Below are 24,567 nucleotides of genomic sequence, written 5' to 3'. Positions count from 1 at the left end.
TTGGGCTGGTATAGCAAAACGGAGGATGTAAGGAACCTCAGACAAATGGTAGATTTTCTCTTCAAGACATTTTCTAAATTCAAAGCTTTAGCATGTAGTAGACAAAAAAACACAAAAAAGCACCAAAACTTTTGGAAAAAACAAAGTTGACTTTCTCCCAGTTTCTTGTGCTTAGGATACAAAGAGTGCCATGAATTTGGATTCTGGGAATAAAAATGTGTTAAAACCCTGGAGGGATTTGACCTGACAATCAGAAACCATATTTCCCTGAGAATCTAACCTAAGAATACGGGTTTGGGCCCTGGAATAGGCTTCAGCCAGATTAAACAAACAAACAAACAAAATAAGAAACCAGCAAAAGCAAAAACAAACAAAAAAAAACAAAACAAAAAACAAACAAAAAAACTTGCTGAACTGTTGGTAATAGCACACACAGGAATAATACAAAACTGGAAATTTGTATGGCCTCAAATGCATAGTGCTGTTCCCTGCATGGCATTTGCCAGATTCTAAATTTGGTCTGGTTGGGAGCTTAAAGATGTAAACCAGAAACCTCTGAAATACAGGAGATTCTTTCATTCTCTTCTTGCTGAAGAGACAGAGAGCACCCAAGTTCTTAAGTGTATATCCTGGATTGCCATGCCCTAGAAATAGGGGTGACCTGGAGGTACGCTGAATCTTGCCAAAACTGTAAGGAAGATTCAACTCAGATCAGTTTCTGATTGAATTGAGATTATTAGCCTTAACTTCAGTGGAGGAATGATTGAAACCTCTTTGGTAGGTGAAATCATCTGGAACATTTTTCTTTGTTATCATATAAGGCATGTAATAAGCAAATGAATCACTACCCAGGGCAAGCAAAGTTTATGAGCAACAGACAAGGAGAAAAAAAGGCTAACAGCAAAAGAAGATTTAACCCTATACTGGAGTTGGCAAGTAAGGACTTTAAAATAATTGTAAAAGTATGTTTAAACATTTTTTTTAAAATTAGAAAAAAAGCAGAGAAATTCCCTGATGAAGTGGAATCTACAGAAAAGAATTAAATTCATTGAAAAATCTATCTATAATGAGCAACTTACTGAATTAATTTAACTTAATGAATGGTGCATTGAATATTAGAAAACAGGAGAATGACTGAACGTTGATGAACCAGAGGGCTCATATTCGGATCTTTGCTTGGAACCTGAAACCAATGTGGTACAGAACGTCATCAGAAAAGTATATGCTCTGTCACCCAGATATCTAGAATGCACACCTTGAACCTGCTCTTAAGAAATCAGATTTTCCCAGCAAGGGCTCTTTCACCCTGGGAATGCTTGAGAAGGAATGAACTCAGCACTTTTGCCCCAGAATCTACAGAGTTGTTACATCTTCTACACACTGGATGGCACCAGAGACAACTATGTCACCACCTAAGGAGTAAGTCCTGAAGCCAAACCTAATCTTCCAGTGTTCTTAGATAACGTTTGGTGTGATTATTATTTCGTTAGGCTGGACAGAATTGGATTTCTCATCTTGAATGGAGTGTTTTTCAGATTTTGTTATTTTATTTTAAAAGACACTTCTGTTACTTGGGTAAGATATATCTCTTCTCTCTGCACATGATATTCTGACTTTCAGCCAATAAAGCATCATTAAACAGCAAACCCTGATTCTATTCTTTCCTACCCCTTGTATCAAAACCTCAATAAGTTGAATTAATTTTATGTATATTGCATAAAAGAGAGTTTATTCAATATCGAACTCATGTTTGGGATTATCTGCGTGACTCTCAGTCAAAGTCTGTCTTTAAGATTAGGTGGTGATCTTATGGTCCAGGGATCAAGCCTTGCATTGGGCTATCCCATCAGAGGACTCTGCTGCCCCTCTCTCTCTGCCCCTCATCCTGCTTGTGCTGTCTTTTTCTAAAATAAAGAAATAAACAATTTAATTTTAAAAATATTTTGAAAATTGAACCCATGGTCTAAAACAAGTATCAAATTACCAAATTAATGGTAATTTATCCATTATCCATCCCATAGAAACTGTCAAAGCAATGGGAAAAAACTAGTTTTTCTGAATGAACAAATATCTTTGAAGGAGACTCTTCTTTTGTTACTGTGACAGCCTACGGTATTCAGACCAGCTCTTTTACTGAAAACAAATCATAAATAAAGCTATTTTAAATCTACACAAAGCATCAAAGGATGAACAACAAATTATGTCTTTACCAAACTGAGCATGAAAGCAAGAAAATCCTCATCATCTATGTATAAATAATAGAGATATTTAGAGCCAATGGGGATATGAATCTAGTTAAACTGCAGCCAATTCCAGACCAAGCTCATCTGATAATTTGAAGGACTCAGCCCCTTGTCCTAGCAGCTACAGAGAGGATTCATGCATAATTTTGAAGGAAAATATTATCTACTTAAGTCTCTACTGTTTTTTTATGCAAAATATCCAGTGTAAAATAAACTAAAAAAATCATGGGACATATATAGAGGCAAGAAGATGTGATCCTTAAAAATAATGATGATAATAATAATAATAATAATTCTATAAGAACACAGAGAAATTACAGCAACACTCAGATCTGAACTCTCAGTGAACTTATAATGAATGCAAAGTGAATTACATCTAGGTTCAGGATAGCTAAATAAAATGAAATAAAGCAAAACAATAACAAAAATAGCTATAAATAGACAAAGCAGCCCAAACAACGATCAAATGAAACAGATATAAAAATGAGTATTGATTTCTCCTCAGAAATAAAGGATTTCAAAAGACATTAGAATGACAACATTAGAAAGATGAAGTTTAAAAAGTCAATCTATTATTCTATAATCAGAAAATACATGACACTTACAAAAATTTTCTCAAAAAAACTGTAGCAGCCCAAAGGGCTTGTCTGGTGAACTCTAAATATTTTAGCAAGAAACAGTTTCAAAGTATGCAATATTGTTAAGAAAATAGTCAAATATAACATACTGTTATTCTTTTTGTATGAAACCCAGATAATCTTAAAATCGAAACTGAGAAGAACCGGAGAACAATGAGAACATTATAGTCTGACTTATGGTAATAGATGCAAAAATGCCCTTAATAAACTATTAGTAAATCAAATCCAATGTTACTAAAAGTAGATAATGTAACATGTCAAAGAAGGACTTATTTCAGAAATCCAGTGTGGATGAACATTTTAAAATCAATTTATTTAACCATATGAACAAAATAAAGGAGAAAAACTCCTTTATCAAATAATCTCAATAAATGCAGGAAAAAACCCACAACAATGTGACCCATTCAATACATATACCAAGTAAAGTATCCTGATGGATTAGAAAAAGAGGCCTGGGATGCCTGGATGTCTCTGTGGTTGAGCGTCTGCCTTTAGCCTAATGCTGGATCCTGGAGACCTGGGACCAAGTCCCACATCGGGCTCCCTGCATGGAGCCTGCTTCTCCCCTTACCTGTGTCTCTGCCTCTCTCTCTGTGTCTCTCATGAATAAATAAATAAAATATTGAAAAAAAGAAAAAGAGGTCTTTCCCAAGCTTATAAGGAACATCTAATTAATTATCTATTGCTGTATAACAAACTACCAAAATATTAGAAGATTAAGTCGGTAGTTATTTATCATCTCATAATCTCTGTGGGTGAAATGTGAGCAGGGTTTAGTTGGGTCCTCCACAAAGCTGTGATCGAAGCCTTGGCTGGAGCTGGGACATCATCTGAATGCTTGGTTGGGGAAGGATTCAAGTTGTCAACAAAGTTAACTTCTTTGCCATTGTAAGAATAAGGCCTCATTTCCTTGTCAGTTATTTGCCAGAGGCTGTGACAACTTTAGATAAGGAATTATTTTTGCTGCCATTATGCTGACTAGATGGTCAAACTATTGGCAATGGTCCAAGAGTCTATAAAAAGGCAAAGATGGAGCTAATTATTGGCCAGAGTACTAAGATGACTGCTTAAAGTCTGAGAAATTGTGCCTATCTTGGATATCATCTGTGATTAGAAATGTCCTGAAAAGGGATAAAAAGCAACTGCTCTGAAGAGTTCTATCATGTACAATGGTAGGGATGTTGTCTTTAAAGTTTAAACACTCCCTTTCCTGTACACACTTGACTCTAACTGCTCCAGGATTATCCAAAGGGTCCAGGAGAGAAGGAACTCACTGAACACCATGGTCTCTAGCAAGGAACTGAAGACAGGAGAGGCCACATACTCCTGCAAGTGGGATATACCAGTGGGCTCAAGTTAAGCTTTATGTTGTAGCAGGGAGGCCTCAGTAACTGCCTTAATCTTGGGGGTCCTGCTTCCATGACACAAGGCACAGTAGGCAGCTAATAGGGTGTCATGGTATTAGGACTTGTGGGAGCCCCTATTTTCAGGAGACTGCAGTATACACTGCAGTTATTATCTCAATGATGGGTAGTCTGGAACTGAGGAGGGTAGTTTCTTGTACTAGAAGTTCATGGAAAATAATGGCCACCTTTAGAGAACCAGAGATTCTAAGATTCTAAGACTAATGAGGTTGCCAAAGCTTCTAGAATGAAGGACTCTCTGGGAGGCACTAACAGGACAGCCAGTTATATTATAAATTGGGCAGATTCAAGAAACTCTTTTTAAGAAGTCCCATTAACAATGGGACAAATGAGTCAAAGTATAAGTTGGCTTAAGCAAAATCAAAGATATATTGCTTCTAGAGTCCCCAAAAATCTATAAGATATTACCTTTCTTTTAATATTGTGGGTGCTAAGATGATCAATAGGTATTTCTTTATAGTGGTAGGGATAATTCAAGCACTGGTTTACTAAATAATCTTCAGAGGTGAGATATTTTACATTTTGGAAGATAATGGTCCACCCTCTTTTTATGGGCTCCCTTATAAATGTTTGTATGTTAGAAATGAGTCTGTCAAATGAATCTCCTAGAAGAAGACATTTTAAATACAGTATCATAGCTATGCTTGCAGAGAGAGATGAATGCAACTAAAATCTTGCCTGAAAAAATGTGTAGGATGGCAGGGCTGTTGGGATACCTGGGTGGCTCAGTGGTTGAGTGCCTGCCTTTGGCCCATGGTGTGATCCTGGAGTTCCAGGATTGAGTCCCACATTAGGTTCCCTTCATGGAGCCTGCTTTTCTCTGCCTATATCTCTGCCTCTCTTTCTCTTTCTCTTTCTCTCTCTCCCTCTCTCTTGAATAAATAAATGCAATCTTTAAAAAATAAAAAGGATGGCAGGGCTGTTGAGATACCCCAGGCATGGCGAAGACAAAGTGAATTATATCCCTTTAGAGTTGAAGGCAAACTGCTCTGAGAGACTATTGAAATAAGCACTGAACAGAACATATTAGCCAAATCTATGGCTACAAAATATTTAACAGTTGTTGATTGACTGAGTCAATAATTTCAAAAATGTTTCCTGTGGTGGCTTTAATGAGTGGGACCATGGGATTAAAGTTGTGGTAATATCATGACATCCATATTTCCAAATAAAAGCACAGGTCAAATTGTGTTTCAAGATGGACAAGGGGTGTGGATTATCACCAGTTCTCAAAAAATGTCTTGTATAATGGGCTTAAATCCTTGGCGACCTTGTTTTATATTACACTGGGCTATTTGAACTATTTTAACTGTGTGGGTACTAGGACAAACACTATGTCCCCCTAAAAGTGTATATGCTGAAGCCCTCACCAATGTGATGGTATTTGGAAAAGTAGAGTTTTGGAGGTATAGTAGTCAGGGGTCTCCATCACAGCAGAATCAATATGATAAATAATGATACAGAGATGATGATAGATGATAGATGATAGATAGGTTGATAGATGATAGATAGACATAAAGACATACATAAAAAGGAAAAAGAAAAGTAAAGGGAAACCCTTTTTTTGTAGCATTTGATGATTTCCATGCTGTAAACATCCTCACTGTTCTTAGTTGAGGGAATAGTGTTAGAATCTATCACCAGTGATCTGCTCTAGAAGATATACTAAGGCGGTTCTTCAGAAAGAAGGAAAAAATATAAGAGAGAAACTTCAAAAACATGTGTTTGCGTGCGTGTGTGTGTGCACACAGAGTCAATTGAGTACACGTGAAACCAGGGAACTTGGAATAAGACCAGTGGTTGGATTCATGGCAGTATCCTGGTTATGACATTAACTTATAATTCTGCAAAATGTTGCTATTGGGAGAAACTGGGAAGATTATAAAAGGGAGCCCTTTGTATTATTTCTTACATATTATGATCTAGTTTTCTTAATTTAAAATATTAGTAGGGGATGGAGACATCTGCTCTTTCTTATGCCTGCAGTCCCATTCCCTGACAATGCCAGAAAACTGTCATATACATTCTACCATAATATTCTTTTAAAGAAGCAAGAGAAATAAAAATTTATCTGTTACAGCAAAAGAATTACATAAATCTTACATTTGAAAAGAAAAAAAGAAATCCCAATAATCTCAGCCTCCACATTGAGAACAACAGCTTAGAATTTTGGAGAGGGCTGGAATTGTCCCTTAATGGTGTTTATGATTATACAACTTCACAAATATGTTAAATCTTGTGGAACTTACACTGAAAAGAATATTGTTTTGTATGTAAATTTAACATTTACTGTATGTAAATTAAAAATAAACTTTAAAATGCTACCAATTAACAAAGTCTTCACTAAGACTTTACATATGGCTTTTTTAACATATGCCATTTCCCCGAACCCATCTAAAGAATATATTTTATCAGTATTAAACAAACAACATCTCTTTTTTTATTTTATTTTTTATTTTTTTAAATAAATTTATTTTTTATTGGTGTTCAATTTACCAACATACAGAATAACACCCAGTGCTCATCCCGTCAAGTGCCCCCTTCAGTGCCCGTCACCCATTCACCCCCACCTCCCGCCCTCCTCCCCTTCCACCACCCCTAGTTCATTTCCCAGAGTTAGGAGTCTTTATGTTCTGTCTCCCTTTCTGATATTTCCCACACATTTTCTTCTCCCTTCCCTTAAATTCCCTTTCACTATTATTTATATTCCCCAAATGAATGAGAACATTCACCATGACAAACAACATCTCTTGGCAACTCCCTTAAAAAACCCTCTTCCAAGATCAGCATGCATACATAAAAATAATCTCAGATACTGAAAGAAGGTCTGTTTTGCTCCCCAGAGGTGACTTCTTTTTATTATGGACATTCTTATGTACTCAATCAATAGACCCTGTAGAAGGGGAGACTCACAGACAAAGATGGATGATAGAACAGAATATGTGTGGTGTTTATGTGACAAATATCACTAAAATATTTGCACACTACTGCTAAAATAGTCCTTTATTTTAAAGACAAGAAACAGAAGCCTGTCAAGACAAGAGGATGAATCATAATTCTTTGTGAGACCATTTGTAGCTACTTAGCAGACTTTATCTTAAGGATGAAATATTAGTTACAGGAACTTATCGTTATGGTCGTATGGATGTTCAAAGGAAAGTAGGATTGAACCATAACCATGAATCAGTACTGTTAATCATAAGCTCTTCACCTAGTTTTCCCTACTTCAGGATACTGTTTCAAATAATGGTAAAGAAGTCACATTCTTTGTAAACCAAGTGATAAAGTATATCTGCAAAGTCACAGATTTAATAATAATACTTTAAAAAAAGATTTATTAACTTATTTGAAAGAAAGTGCATGTACTTGCAGGGGGGAGAGGCAGAGGAAGAAGCTGGCTGCCCCCTGAGCAGAGAACCAAAGGTGAGGGATCCATTCTAGGACCCCAGAATCATGACCTGAGCAGAAAGCAGACACTTAACCAACTGAGCGACCCAGGTACTCCTTAACAATGTTTTTCAATGCCAAAATGATACAGGAATGGCAGCAAAGCTGATGAGAAAGTGAAATATTTTTTTAAATATAAAAATTTTGTGAAGAAACTACATGCAAATTATCAAATATCTGGCATATGATATTATAAGAGCTGTACCTAGAGAAACATACAACTCTTTGTTTTAAAATATTAGTGGATGATTCCTAGAACTTTTATGGCACTGTCGGTCATAGATCCTACATGGATCTCAGTGAACAAAAATCAAAGTGTGGGCAGTGCTGCACTTCCTTCTACAAGCTCTAGTGCGGATTCCATTTCCTTGCTCATTTAGGTTATTGTCAGAGTTCAGTTCTCTGAGGTTGCAGAACAGAACACCCTGTCCCTTTGCTGGCTATCAGCCAAATGTCATTCTTAGCTTCTAGAGGTCACCAGAGAAAATAGGCCACACACCACGTTGTGACTTAAAGTCACTATGTTCAAATCTTTTATGTATGGTCTAAAGACACATGCTTTTCATATGTCATATATAATTCTTTGATAAAATAACCTTTTAAAAAGTAGTTTTTATAAAATATAATCACTACATTCTTATAGGTAGTTGTGTTTCTTAATTTTTTAAGTGTTTTCATCAGAAGAACATTATATCCAAGTTGTTATTTTGTTGAGGAAAGAATGTATAAATAGCCTTGGGAAGAGGGAATCTTTTACATATAACAAGCTTCATCCAAAATGAATTTAGACAAGAGTGTGTACGTTTCCTTTCTCATTGCATATATATTGTCAATGAGGTATTTATTGCCTAGGCTATTTTTTAAAGAGTTTAAAGATTTTATTTATTTATTCATGAGAGACACACAGAGAGAGGGAGAGGTAAAGTGAGAGGGAGAAGCTGTCTCCCTGCGGGGAGCCTGATGCAGGACTCTATCCCAGGACCCCGAGATCATGCCCTGAGCCAAAGGCAGAAGCTCAACCACTGAGCCACCCAGGTTCCCTGACTCACCTATTTTGAAATAATGGAGAATCTAAATCCTCAGCAATTGGTACAAGCCATGTATTGCATTCAGCATAAATTGGGTGGCCAGAAGTAAGTAAATGATGCTATCTAGAAGACTGGTGTGATATAAAAATCAGAAAAAAAAAAAAAGAAAAGGAAAGTTGCATGAGAATAATTTCTTGGTCTCTCCTTCAAAAAATGTGTGCAGCCCTCACTAGCAATCATGGCCTAGTTAAAGTGTATGTTAGTTAGTTCATGTTGCCCATTAGTTAGTTGGTTCAGATGTTAATTCTGATGCCCATTTTCATGAACTATGTCATGATTTCTTTTTTATTATTATATTATATTATATTATATTATATTATATTATATTATATTAAGAATAACAGAGAGAGAGAGTGCAAGTAGGGGGGAAGGAGAGAGAGAGAGAGGGAGAAGCAGACTCCCCGCTGACCAAGGAGCCTTATGCAGGGCTGGATTCTAGGACCCTTAAGACCTTGACCTGAGCCAAAAGCCGATCTTTTTTTTTTTATAATAAATTTATTTTTTATTGGTGTTCAATTTGCCAACATACAGAATAACACCCAGTGCTCATCCTGTCAAGTGCCCTCCTCAGGGCCCATCACCCATTCACCCCACCCCCCGCCCTCCTCCCCTTCCACCACCCCTAGTTCATTACCCAGAGTTAGGAGTCTTCATGTTCTGTCTCCCTTTCTGATATTTTCTACCCTTTTCTTCTCCCTTCCCTTCTATTCCTTTTCACTATCTTTAACTGACTGAGTCAACCAAACATTACTCACAGTTTCTTTTTAATCAGCCTCAATCACAGTAGCTAATAATGGATAGCAAATATAATCAAGTCAATCCAAGAAGTAATTTCTGCCTCATTGTGAATTGACAGACTGGGAAGACAAGGGATAGGGATACAAAAAGAGAAATCACAAAAGTCTCAAGGAATTTTTTTAAAAAATATAAAGGAAACCATAATCCTATAGATGTTAATTGGCACTGAATTCATAGTGATATAAAGACGCATTAATGTTTTATTTGAATACTAAGAAATATTTAGCTCTGTTTCATAATCATTGTTTAGAATAGCAAAGAGTTAAGTAGCACATTTTTGAAAGACTAACCATAAATGAAGTAAAGGAATATTATTCCTTTTAAGTAAAAGGAATGCATTCCTTAAATGTATTTAAATAGATTTTCTTCTCTAGGTTCATATGAAGGAATGTCCATTTTTCTCAAAAATAGCACTATATTGATTATATCATATTGATTTTTTGAGTATAAAGACAACACAGCTAGTAATTTCACTAAGAATTATCCTGAAATACAGCCAACACTTTCATTTTTGGTGCTTTAAACCTTCCCAAATGCTTCTCTATGCTAGGTGAATAGTGATTGACCTTTATAATAATCCTAGAAGTTCACAGAAAATAGTATGTTTTCTTTTTTTTTTTTTTAAGATTTATTTATTTATGCATGAGAGGCACAGAGAAAGAGAAGCAGAGACACAGGCAGAGAGAGAGGCAGGCTCCGTGCAGGAAGCCTGTTGTGGAACTCCATCCCAGGACTCCAGGATCATGCCCTGGGTCAAAGGCAGGTGCTAAATCTCTGAGCCACCCAGGGATCCCCGAAAATAGTATGTTTTCACCATTTTATTAATTGTGAATTGTTACAGACAATACCACAGGCTCAAAGCAGAATCACTTATTCTAAGTCTCACATCACCAAACCAAAACTTAGCTCCAGTTTTGGGTCTCCCAAGAATGGAATCTAAAACCATGCAATCCAGAATTGCCTGGTTAACATTAGGTATGCAATATACCTGATTCCTCCCTGTCATGCCCTGTCAGGAAAGTAACTTTGCAATAACCAATATTTTTGCCTAGGATAACTTCCTTGTTCCTGCTCCTTTCTGCCTATAAAACCCCTTGCCTTGTGTAGCTCTTCAGAGTTCCTTTCTACCTGTTGGATTGGATGCTACCTGATTCATGAAGTGCTGAAGAAAATCCAATAAGATCTTTAAGATTTACTTAGTTGGATTTCTGTTCTTAACAGAATGTACTGAAAGAAAGTGCTTAATGAACTGCTTAAGATGTTGATAAAGAGATTTAAATTGAGTTATCTGAACTCCTGGGATAGCACTGTATCTATGACATCATGATTCCTGCTTTACTAAATTTCAGAAACAGCAAACACCACCACTACTATCTTTATCATAATCATCATCTTTATCATCATTATCATCACCACCACCACCATCATCATCATCATCATCATCTTCATCATCATCATCATCATCACCATCATGGTCTTTATCATAGGCATACATAAATTTCTTATGTAAAACATTGAATGAGAAGGGTATAAACATGTATATTTCCAAGGATAAAATACAGAAATAAATAAATGAGGTGCATTATGTTAGGTGGTAGGGTATGTAGATGGCTTGATGAAGTAAAATATAACCATCTAAAGAACAGGAACTAACGCATAAGTACAATTATAGCTAAAACTGCAGAATGTCATAATTGTCAAAGAACTGCTAATAGATGTTCTCAGGGACAGATGTAAACTAATCATGTCTTCATGCCAGTGACTAATGTGAGAACCTGGAACTGGGAGGATAGGCATTAGTGGTTCTGTTGACAGGTGTTCATTTTCCCTGATAAAACCAGTTCAGAGGTTTAATAATTTCAGACTCTTTAGAAAGGGTTAAAGGCATGAAAGTTTAGGCACCCTGTTACAGCTATGTGGACTTTGAGTAGTTCTGCAAATAACTTCTAACACATTCCTTCACTTTCCAACTCATGGATATTTTATTTTCAAAATATGAATTGGCATAGGAGTAGCTGTTTGGAATGCCATGAAAGAAGAAGTGAAGTAATTCAAAGCAAATTACTTGGGGGCCAAAATTGTTAAGTTAAATACAGGAGGATGTTATTAGAAAAAGAGCTAAGTGAATGTTAGATTTTCTTTTGGTGTGATGATTAGAATAATTCCACATGGCTGCATAGTAGGTTGCACTATCAATGTTTACTGATGCTCTGAAATCTCTTGATTTTGCCAGGAGTCTGTGATATGTCATGACAATATTCATTTATCCATTAATTTATTCGGTAAATTCATTAAATTCATTCAGCAAAACATTTATTGTTTAGCTGCTATTTCCAATCTCTGGCTATAGAATCAAGGAATCAAAGAATGTTAAAAAATACAAGTGTGAAGATTTAGGAAAGCATTTAGGTAAATAATTTATATATTTTTTTAGTATAGTCAAGCCAAAAATTTTAATAGTTTGAGTTCTGTTTTACATGATGTTTTTAAAGATTTTATTTATTTATTCATGAGAAACACTGAAAGAGAGGCAGAGACATAGGCAGAAGAAGAAGTGGGCTCCCTGTGGGATGTCTGATGTGGGACTTAATGCCAGGATCCTGGAACCATGTTCTAAGCCAAAGACAGATACTCAACCACTGAGCCACAAGCATCCCTAGTTTATATAATTTCATTTCTATTCAAATTTCATATGAAATGTGTGGTGGATATTAGTATTTTATTCATGAGGCAGGATTATTCTTTAGGGTGGGCCACTGAAGACAGATTAAATTGCACGATACATAACCAAGCACAATAAATTATAGGTTGGTATTTAGAAGTAAGTAGAAGTACATCATAAGCTGGAAATAGCTAACTTCTTACAAGGGAATGTAGAAATTAGAAATGTTCCTCTGATCAATGTGTGGCAAGCAGCTAAAGTTTTACAATTAAACTCATCACACAATTTTTTTAAGTAACAGTCTTCTGAGTGCTGCAATCACATCCTTGTTCCTAAGGCTGTATATCATAGGATTAAACATCGGAGTCACAATGGTATAGAGAAGAGACAACATTTTGTCAGTTCCAGCTGAATGAATGGATTTGGGCCTTAAGTAGGTGATGGTAGCTGATCCAAAGAATAAAAGCACAACAATGATATGGGAAGAACAGGTGGAGAAGGCTTTAGACCGGCCCCTGGCTGAGGACAACTTTAGGATGGTGGAAATGATTTTCACATAAGAGCCAAGTATAAATAGAAAGGGAATCATTGCAAATAATATAGCAACTACAAAGACACACATCTCATTAAGTAAAGTGTCCCCACAAGCCAGGTTGATCAATGGGGGGATGTCACAGAAGAAGTGGTTAATTTGATTAGAACCACAGAAAGGCAGCGAGAACACCTGACATGTTTGTCCTATCTGGACTGGAATTCCACTAAGCCAGGCACCAACAGCCAGTTGGACGCACATCTTGTGGTTCATGATGAGAGGGTAGTGCAGAGGGTTACAAATGGCCACGTAGCGGTCATAGGCCATCACTGCCAAGAGGAAACATTCAGTGGCTCCCAGCATGAGGAAGAAGCACATTTGAGTGGCACAGCCCAACCAAGAAATACTTCTGTCCTGAGTCCAAAGGTTCACCAGAATCCTGGGGAGGGTGACAGACACATAACAGATTTCCAAGGAGGAAAAATTTGCCAGGAAAAAATACATGGGTTTCTGGAGTGCAGCATCAAGATTGGTTATTATTATTATGAGGATATTTCCAATTAAGATAATAACATAAACGATGGAGAACACCCCAAATAGAAACCCTTGGAGGTTTGGAAGGTCAGAAAATCCCAAGAGTACAAATTGTGTTATTGTGGAACCATTGTCTTCTGCTCTCATCTCTTCAACGTCATCTGTGGGAATGATTGAATCAGAAGTCCAAGTTACTCTGATTTCTTTGGTTCTTGTCTTCTTACGCACAAACAGGATGGCATGCCTACCAAGTTTTCCCATCCTCTGTTAAAACAAATCTGTAATTACCAGCACTGTAAAGTGTGTTGAAGTGTATCTTTCATTATTATTAAATATATTTGTAAGAAAAAATATCAATGTTTTTTTCTGATATGAATTATCATATTGCTTTGCCATGAAGATATGTGATTATCATTTTGCTATCCATAGGAATACTCAAAAGTACAAAATCTGAATTTATGTTCACTTGTGACAAAGATTCCATTCTTTCACCTCCTATGTTTTCTCCCCACCCCTCAACTCTGTTTTCCACTATTATCAATTCAAAATGAATCTCATTGCACAAGTAAATATTTTGTAAGCCACCTAAATTGGCTTTCGGGCTGAATACAGTTCATTTTTAAAGTAGTGGGGTTTTTTGGGTATTTCTAAGTCTCTTGAGCTTTGGCATTCTGCATGCTTAACTATTTTACTGTAAAAGAAAATCGATGAGCCGAACACTAAAATTATGGGGTGTTATTTTATCTTTAAACTGTGTATTTCAGTGTAAGATCCCTGAAATCAGCAGTCATTTTTTTAAGGTTTTGCAGAGGGAAGAAAATAAAGTTTAAAATGGTGTATGTGTCCTGAAATACCCAATAGTAGAAGGCAGGCTCATCTAACATTTATGCTCAAGAAAGCAATCCCAATTACAATGTACACCCCTCACAAATTTACCTTATAAAAGAAATATCAACCAAAACTCATCTTTGAGACCTTCCTAAATTACCCAGATCCTCAATAACTGTTATCATTCTGATGATCCCATTAATCCTTTCTCTCTTTTCCTTCCACACATATGTGTCTATGTTTATGCACATGAGTGTATCAGGGTGAATGTACTTTTCTCATTGCTATCAGTCAATTATAAACTTCTTTTGATATTTTCTACATCTTTCTACACAATTCATATTATATATATATATTTTTCAAAATGTGATTTACTCACTTCTTGAATAAATTACAAATGAGCCAAATTGGTAGTTCTTTGGAACAGTCTTAGATGCTTATACCTTAGTGTAAACATGAGTTCCTATAAAATTCAGAGGTCCCCTGCTTCTCTCCCTCTTATAGATCAAGCATGCCTTCTGTAGTTTTGTGTATGTGTTTGAATTATACTCTTTTCATTCACTCTTGTGGAAGTAGCAAATTGCTTCATTTTTTTCAATATGTCTACATAACTTGCATATTATGAGTTAGCTATTTTGGAAGCCAATAGAAACTAATTGCAAAGAGAAGATATGTCTATAACTATATTCTAAGTGTGTTTTATATGGACAATGGTCAAATTTAAGCTAAAAACATAGACTCAGGGCAGCCCTGGTGGCTCAGGAGTTTAGCGCTGCTTTCAGCCCAGGACGTGATCCTGGAGACCCGGATTGAGTCCCACGTCGGGCTCCTTGCATGGAGCCTGCTTCTCCCTCTGCCTGTGTCTCTGCCTCTCTCTCTCTCTCTCTCTCTCTCTGTGACTATCATGAGTAAATTATAAAAAATAAAATAAAAAATAAAATAAAGTAATAAAGGTATTTAAATTTTACCCCACTATTAAACAATTCTTTCAATGGAAACTTGGTTACAGAGAATGTAAAAATGCTATAAGTGAGTGTAAGATGGTCAGAAATTAGCAGCTGATAGGTGTTATACAAGACTACACAACCAAGGCTGTTTTTCGCTGTACCATCCTACACACATTTACTATGCTTTATTCACCTATTTAATTTGACATAGTGTCCAATATATGCACAATTACTCAAATTATTTGTTGAATTAATCACTGCATCTTTCTAGACTAGCATGCCTCATGCACCCACATTTGATGAATAAACCATTGCTCTCAGAAACTGCCATTCTATTTATTCTCTTTATTGGATCTGCTCTTCATGTAAGCTCTTCTCTCATTATTTGGTTTCCTTTACATTTTTTTCTTACTGTTCCAATGGACTAGTACATTTGAAAAGCAAATTGAAACTAAGAAACTAACAAACAATTAACAAGGAGAAGCAGCATCAAAACTTGCAATCAAGAATATAATGTTCTAGAGGTGCTTGGGTGGCATCTGATTCTTGACTTTGATTCAGGTCATGACCTTAGGGTCATGGGATTGAGCCCGGCATCAGGCTCAGAGTGGAGTATGCTGAAGATTTTCTTTTCCCACTCTTTCTACCCTTCACTCTAATTGTGCATTCTCTCTTTCTCAAACAAATAAAACATTGAAATATATATATTATATATATAATGTTCTATATTTACTGAAGCTTTTCTGCTTGACCTCCACTTTTTATTTGTAAAATGGAACAATAATTTTATGAATATCTGATGGAATTCTCAGTGTAAAACCATTTATAGAGTAAAAAAGGATTTAACAATTAATATTTAATAATGATTAAAATAAATATTAAAATATTAACTGAATCATGTGATTATATTCTGAACACAACCTCACCAACAAAAGTATCCTCAGATCTTGCAGCATAACCCTAGTTTTTCTGACTTCTGGAAACCTTTAGATGCTCTACTTATACAACTCAGAAAAATACTATATCATGCAGGTAAATGTCAATTCTGCTTTTGTTCAAATATTTTGTTTGTTTTCTCTGGTCTTTCACTGAAATAATTTTTTGATGTGAAGATTGGGTTTTCAATGGGATCTATCATCTGAATGTATAACATGCTTGTATTCAAAACAGGTATGTAAAATCAAATTGAAGTTAAGAAATAAAAAATCGGAATTTGGTAGATGCAATTCAGAAGGCTTTTTCCTTTAGAAGTTGCTAAAGATAAAAATGAAAGCATGCTGACACCTCTTTAGTATCTTTAAAATCATTTATCATGGAACTTAACTCTTTTTTAAATTTATTTTATTTTATTTTTTTTATTTTAATTATTTTTTTTTTGAAACCTAACTCTTAACAAGCAAAAATTACCTTTGGTATTAGCTGTATGCAAACCCATTTCAAAAAGGTCCACTAACTATCTTGTTCCTTAGTTATACATAATTAAATTTTCAGGAGATATATTCTTCAGATTTAGTACTGCAAACTACTTAACACATAGTAGTTATGCATGTTAGCACCAAAGATGGTGACAGTGATGATTATCTTGATGATAATACAGATGTCAGTAATCTTTGATATATTGGTCTATTATGTCACAAAGTTCTTTATATTTTCTTTTATGTTATAATAATAAGTCAGAAAAATTAAAAGGCAATCTGAATCAGTGTTTTGAAGTTAAACCAGAGTAACAATATTGACAAAGGATCCGTTTTAAAATTTTCTGTAAATAAAATTTGTTCAGTTCTTTGATGATCACCAAAAACATGATTGTTAGTAAAGTTAAATTTGTTATTAGACAAAAATTCATGCTTACCTATTTGGATCGAAGTTAAATACAATGCTTGCCTTTATTGATTGAAGAAGACAGAATGAGAACTGTATTTTTGACAGGTAATTTACTTTTATTTGAAACAGAAGTTAATTCCATTCTAAAATATGTTCACACCTAGTGCTCTTTAAGAAGGAAATATCTTATACCCTTGGGATCAGCTCCTTTCCTGTGTCACTTTCTAATTAAACTAAACCATTCTGTCTGCCAATCAAGGAGTTTGGTACAATAACCAAAAACACATCTGGCCATACCACTTTTTCTCTAAATTCTCTGTCTCTTACTTTTTTTAATGATGATTAAGAAATATAAGCATTGTAAAATCAGAAATTTATGGTTACATATTACTTATAATAGAAACTAAGATGTTCTAATAAAGATTCAAGTGTGTAGTGTCTTAAAGTTTATTTCTCTGTCATAAAAAATTCAGAGGTAAGAAATCTAGGGCTGTTGGGGCAGTGATGTCACCTTCAGTGTGAACCTGCCATCATCATGTCCATGTTAGTCAGATAGTCTCATCATTTCCCACAGGATAGAAAGGGAGGACGGGGTTTAAGGGGAGCACTCACTTATTCCTTTTTAGAATAAGAAGGAAACTAGAAGAAACAGCATGCAGAATTTCCAAGCATAATCCCCTATGTCAAATTTAGCCAGAAGACCCTCCTTCTCCAAGCTGGAAGAGAAACTAGAAAATACTTCTCTAGGTACTGCCATGCAACCAGCCAAGACTCTATGACTATCATCAACTCCTCTCAAATGACCAAACAAAAATACCAAGGAGTTATGGCACCCAGTTCCCTGTCAAGTATATTTTCAGGTTAACTGTGGCTCCTTGTGTTGTAATAATAATAAAATAAGAGAATTTAGATATTTTAGATAGATGTTCAATTGTTCCAGTGTTGTTTGTTAAAATGAACACTCTTTTTTTTTTTCACTGAAAAGGATAATACAAATGGTCCAAATGAAATTGACTCCAGGACTGCATATTTGGTTTAATATCTAGAAATCAAGATAATGCACCATTTTACCTGAACTGGACAAAAATACATGATTATTGCAACTGATGCAGAAAAAGCTCTTGACCAAATGTAATACCTATTCATGACAAAAACTCTCAATAAATTGAGCTTCATTCATGCCATTTTATGAAGTAATCTACAACGAGTATCACTCTTACTGATAGAAAACAGAATGATTTCCCCTAAATCAAGAATAAGACAAGGAGATCCACAATAACTATTTATATTTGACAATGTACAGGAAATTCTACACAGTGCAGCAAGACCAGAATAAGAAATAAAAGACATACAGATAAGAAAAGAAGAAGAGAAGAAAGAGAAGAAGGGAAATAGGTACATATTTTCAGAAGACATAATCTTTTATACTTTTACTATCAAATAAATATACAATATAAATAAATATATTACCTAATAGAGAAAATATAAATATATAATAAAGATACATAAAACCATCTGAAAATGAGTGAAAATATCAGTGAGGGTGACAAAACATGAGGGACACCTAACTCTGGGAAACAAACAAAGGGTAGTGGAAAGGGAAGTGGGCGGGGGGTTGGGGTGACTGGGTGATAGGCACTGAGGGGGTCACTTGGAGGGATGAGCACTGGGTGTTATACTATATGTTGGCAAATTGAACTCCAATAAAAAAATAAAAATAAATAAATAAATAAATAAAACCATCTCATATATCAATTGTAAATAGACACATGATTCAATTACAATGGAACACAGGTTTAAATAGATAGATGTTTCTCTAAATAAGATATACAGATAGACAATAAGCACCATGGAAAATTCTCAATATTATTAGCCATGAGGGAATTGCAAATCAAAATCACAACATAATTATATTTCATGCCTGACAGAATTACTATAATCAAAAATGAAAATAATAACAAATGCTTATGAGTATGTGAATTGGTTAGAATTCTTATATATTCCTTATCTGGATGTAAAAAGAAGACATTTTGGAAAGTTTGCATACTCCTTAAAATGTTGTACATAAATTTATTTAATGACATTTCAATACCACTTCTAGGTATATACTCCAACCCCCCTCCCCAAAGATACATCTACATAAACAGTTGAACATGAATATCTATAGCATTTTTATTTATAACAGCCAAAGTTTAGAAAGGCCTCAAATTAAGTGAATAGATAGATATACAAATGTATATGCATGTGCTACAAGTGAATAAACCTCCAAATAATTATGGTAAGTGAGGAAAAAGTTACAAAAAGTAACAGTTGATGATTAACTTTATGTGAAAAGTCTAAAATAGCCAAATCTTTTTTTTTTAATTTTTATTTATTTATGATAATCACACAGAGAGAGAGAGAGAGGCAGAGACACAGGCAGAGGGAGAAGCAGGCTCCATGCACTGGGAGCCCGACGTGGGATTCGATCCCAGGTCTCCAGGATCGCGCCCTGGGCCAAAGGCAGGCGCCAAACCACTGCGCCACCCAAGGATCCCCTAAAATAGCCAAATCTATAGAGAAAAAGTAGATTAGTGGTTGACTGGGGCTGGGGGTATGAGTAGGCAAGATGAGAAGTGGTTGCATAATTCTATAAATGCACTGAAATTATTGAACTGTTTATTTTATTGAACTGAACTGTATATTTTAAATGTTTTTTGTATGAGAATTATATTTCAGTACATACAGTAAAATCAATTATAATGAATGCAATTATTGATGAACAATACAAAGTGAAATTAAATATGCAATTCCTTTTAAATACCATGTATGAAAAAATGCTTAGGAACAATTTCAAAAGAGAAGTACAAATATACTGACAACTACACAAAATTATCTTTTTAAGTTTTAAAATTTTTAAATATTAAAGTTGGGAATATTTAATATCATTATGCTGGTAATTATCCCCTATGTGACCTTTAGACTCTATATAATCTCAATCCAAGTCTTGGATGGCATTTTTGCAGAAACGACCAGTTGATCCTACTATTCATGTGGAAAGTCATTTGGAAATCTAACAGATGGAGTCTTAAAAGGAAAAATGGCTAGACATGAAATTCCGTATTGATTCTTGGATTAAAGGCAATGGTTTGACTGAATGGTCAAGGACTTGGAAGGAATATAATTGAAAATTGATGACAAGGAGGTTTTTGTTATTTTTTTAAAGATTTATTTATTCATGAGAGACACACACACACACAGAGAGGCGGAGACATAGGCAGAGGGAAAAGCAGGCTCCATGCAGGGAGCCCAGTGTGATACTGGATCCTGGATCCTGGGATCATGTTCTGAGCAAAGGGAGATGTTCAACCCCTGAGCCACCCAGGCATCCCGATGACAAGAAGTTCTGAGTATAAGGTGTGTGGATAGACTTATCTGAACATGCAAAAAAAAAAAAAAAAAGAGAAGATCTATGTATTACATTGAATGCTTACCAATGAATCACTTTAGACAGGAGAATTTTAATAATCAAGCAGACAGGGTTACCCTTTCTGTGGTTACTATATAGCCTTTTGGCCAACTATACCTGTCATGGCACAATGTGTTCATGAACAGAATGGACTTGGGGGAGGGAGAAGGTTATACATATGCTCAGCAACATGAATTTCCACACACCATGACCTGATTAGAGCCACCACTTTATGTTCAAATGTCAGTGGCAGAGACCAGCACTGACACTCTTAGACACATGGACGCATGTGCGCACGCGCACACACACACACACACACACACACACAGACTTATTTCAAGAAATTGGGTATGAGACTACTGGGGCTGGAAAAGCTAAAATGTGTAGGGCAAGGTAGCCTCCTGAAAAATCTCAGAAAGAAGCTGCCTTGAGGAAGAATTTCTTCTTTCTCAGGGAAACCTCAGTCTTGCTTTTGAGGCCTTCCGACTGATTGGATGAAGCCTACATTATCAAGCATGATCTCCTTAAAATCAGTTTATTTCAATTTTTAAATTTTTAATTATTATTTAATTTATTTATTCATGAGAGACACACAGAGAGAGGCAGAGACATCGGCAGAGGGACAAGCAGGCTCCCTGTGGGGAACCCAATGTGGGACTTTATCCCAGGACCCCAGGATCACGCCCCGAGTTGAAAGCAGATTTTGTACCACTGAGCCACCCAGGTGTCCCCAAAATCAGTTTATTTTAAAATTTTTTTAATAATAAATTTATTTTTTATTGGTGTTCAATTTGCCAACATACAGAATAACACCGAATGCTCATCCGTCAAGTGCCCCCCTCAGTGACCGCCACCCAGTCACCCCCACCCCCCGCCCTCCTCCCCTTCCACCACCCCTAGTTCGTTTCTCAGAGTTAGGAGTCTTTATGTTCTGTCTCCCTTTCTGATATTTCCCACACATTTCTTCTCTCTTCCCTTATATTCCCTTTCACTATTATTTATATTCCCCAAATGAATGAGACCATATAATGTTTGTCCTTCTCTGATTGACTTATTTCACTCAGCATAATACCCTCCAGTTCCTTCCACGTCAAAGCAAATGGTGGGTATTTATCGTTTCTAATGGCTGAGTAATATTCCATTGTATACATAGACCACATCTTCTTTATCCATTCATCTTTCGATGGACACCGAGGCTCCTTCCACAGTTTGGTTATTATATTCTTGGTTATCAAAATACTCATAGTTTGGGGACTTTGACATGATAAATATTCATGGTGTGTAAAAGCATGATACATAACTGTACGATCTTACTTAAAAGTTTATTTTAAATGTTAACCACATCTGCAAAATACTTTTAGAACAATGCCTAGATTATCGTTTGACTGAACCCTAGGCACTATAGCCTAGAGATGCTGACATAAAGAACTACCCATCACGGTCATTGCTGGTCAACTTGGCAACTGCACAAATTTCCTTAAGCCAGATTTAGTCTCCAAATAAAGGCAATACAAAATACATAATTCCACTTAACCTGATACAAGTATTCAACCTGCAACCATGAACATGCTTACGCTTTTGTCAGAAAAGAGTAGATACAAAGTCCTTGGGTGATGTTCACTCTGGTTCTTGATATTTTGACACATTCATAACAAAAAGAGGAAGAGATAACAATTATATGCCTTGTTTCTGAAACTAATCATAGGTCATTGCTACTATTTATAACCATCTTCTTTCAACATCGAATTCATATTCCCTTTGACCTCAGAAAGAATTTCAGGTGGTCATGGCTATTTCTTTGGTGAGGTGATCCAAAACTAAGTTCTTGAATGGTCGGTAGCTCTGTTTCAATGCACCTGTTGCAGTTTTTCTTTGGATTTAATAATTTCCTTTGAAGAGTAGGGGCAAGATGGGGGAAGAGTAGGGTCCCCAAGTCACCTGTCCCCAACAAATTACCTAGATAACCTTCAAATCATCCTGAAAATCTATGAATTTGGCCTGAGATTTAAAGAGAGACCAGCTGGAATGCTACAGTGAGAAGAGTTCGCGCTTCTATCAAGGTAGGAAGACGGGGAAAAAGAAATAAAGAAACAAAAGGCCTCCAAGGGGGAGGGGCCCCGCGAGGAGCCGGGCTGAGGCCGGGGCTAGTGTCCCAGGACAGGAGAGCCCCGTCCCGGAGGAGCAGGAGCTGCACCAACCTTCCCGGGCGGAAAGGCCTCCCGGGGAATTGGAGCAGGATCCCCAGAAAGGCGGGGATGCCCTCGGGCTCCCTGGGACAGTAACAGAGGAACTGCGCCCGGGGAGATGCGCCGAGCTCCCTAAGGGCTGCAGCGCTCGGCGGGACCCGGAGCAGCTCGGAGGGGCTCGGGCGGCGGCTCCGCGGAGGGGGCTGCGGGGCGGGAGCGCGAATCCAACAGCGCAGGCCCCGGAGCACAGGGCGCCGGGACACAGCCCAGGATCCGGCCTCCCCCGGGACAGGCAGAGGCCGGGAGGGCCCAGGACAGCGAGGACGCTCCTGCCCCGAGCTGAGCAGATCAGCGGCCCCGCCCCGGAGCCTCCAGGCCCTACATACGGAGAGCCCCGGAGTTACTGCGGGAACTGACTCCAGGGTCCCAGAGCTGCTGCCACCCTGTGGTTGCTCCTCCCGGGGCCTCACGGGGTAAACAACCCCCTCTGAGCCCTGCACCAGTCAGGGGGCAGAGCAGCTCCCCCAAGTGCTAACACCTGAGAATCAGCACAGCAGGCCCCTCCTCCAGAAGACCAGGTAGACGGACCAGTTCCAGGGGAAGTCAAGGGACGTAGAGTATACAGAATCAGAAGATACTCCCCTGTGTTTTTTGGTTTTGTTTTTTTTTTTTTTTGATTTCTGATTGCTTCCCCCACCCTATTTTTCACCTTTCTTTCTTTTTCTTTCTCTTTTTCTTCTCTTTTTTCCTTTTTATCTTCCATTTTTCTTTTTGCTTTTTCCCTTTTCTTTCCTTCTCTCTCTCTCTTTTTCTCCTTTTCCCAATACAACTTGTTTTTGGCCACCCTGCACTGAGCAAAATGACTAGAAGGAAAACCTCACCTCAAAAGAAAGAATCAGAAGGAATCCTCTCTCCCACAGAGTTACAAAATCTGGATTACAATTCAATGTCAGAAAGCCAATTCAGAAGCACTATTATACAGCTACTGGTGGCTCTAGAAAAAACCAGAAAGGACTCAAGAGACTTCATGACTGCAGAATTTAGATCTAATGAGGCTGAAATTAAAAAATCAATTAAATGAGATGCAATCCAAACTAGAAGTCCTAACGACGAGGGTTAATGAGGTGGAAGAACGAGTGAGTGACATAGAAGACAGTTCATGGCAAAGAGGGAAACTGAGGAAAAAAGAGTCAGACAATTAAAATACCATGAAGACAGATAAAGGGAAACAAACGACAGCCTGAGGAAGAAAAACCTACATTTAATTGGGGTTCCCGAGGGCGCCGAAGGGACAGAGGGCCAGAATATGTATTTGAACAAATCCTAGCTGAAAACTTTCCGAATCTGGGAACGGAAACAGGCATTCAGATCCAGGAAAGAGAGAGTCCCCCCCCTAAAATCAATAAAAACCGTTCAACACCTCGACATTTAAAACTGAAGCTTGCAAATTCCAAAGATAAGGAGAAGATCCTTAAAGCGGCAAGAGAAAAAAAGTCCCTGACTTTTATGGGGAGGAATATTAGGGTAACAGCAGACTTCTCCACAGAGACCTGGCAGGCCAGAAAGGGCTGGCAGGATATATTCAGGGTCCTAAATGAAAAGAACATGCAACCAAGAATACTCTATCCAGCAAGGCTCTCATTCAAAATGGAAGGAGAGATAAAGAGCTTCCAAGACAGGCAGGAACTGAAAGAATATGTGACCTCCAAACCAGCTCTGCAAGAAATTTTAAGGGGGACTCTTAAAATTCCCCTTTAAGAAGAAGTTCAGTGGAACAATCCACAAAAACAAGGACTGAATAGATATTATGATGACACTAAACTCATATCTATCAATAGTAACTCTGAACGTGAATGGGCTTAACGACCCGATCAAAAGGCGCAGGGCTTCAGACTGGATTAAAAAGCAGGACCCATCTATTCGCTGTCTACAAGAGAATCATTATAGACAGAAGGACACCTACAGCCT

At 36.9% G+C, this 24,567-nt stretch overlaps 1 protein-coding gene across 1 annotated transcript; it reads right to left on the bottom strand.

The window, feature by feature from the left end:
* Nucleotides 1–12,577: 12,577 nt before the first annotated feature.
* Nucleotides 12,578–13,513, bottom strand: LOC121472230 (olfactory receptor 10AG1-like). Its single transcript, XM_041723456.1, has one exon. It carries the CDS (start codon nt 13,511–13,513, stop codon nt 12,578–12,580), a length of 936 nt encoding a protein of 311 aa, XP_041579390.1.
* Between the last annotated feature and the right edge of the window lie 11,054 nt (nt 13,514–24,567).

Source organism: Vulpes lagopus, chromosome 11 (genome assembly GCF_018345385.1).
Source record: "Vulpes lagopus strain Blue_001 chromosome 11, ASM1834538v1, whole genome shotgun sequence".
NCBI classification, from domain to species: Eukaryota; Metazoa; Chordata; class Mammalia; order Carnivora; family Canidae; genus Vulpes; species Vulpes lagopus.
Note: the sequence above shows the minus strand (reverse complement) of the source record. Positions and strands in the feature narration are given on the sequence as shown.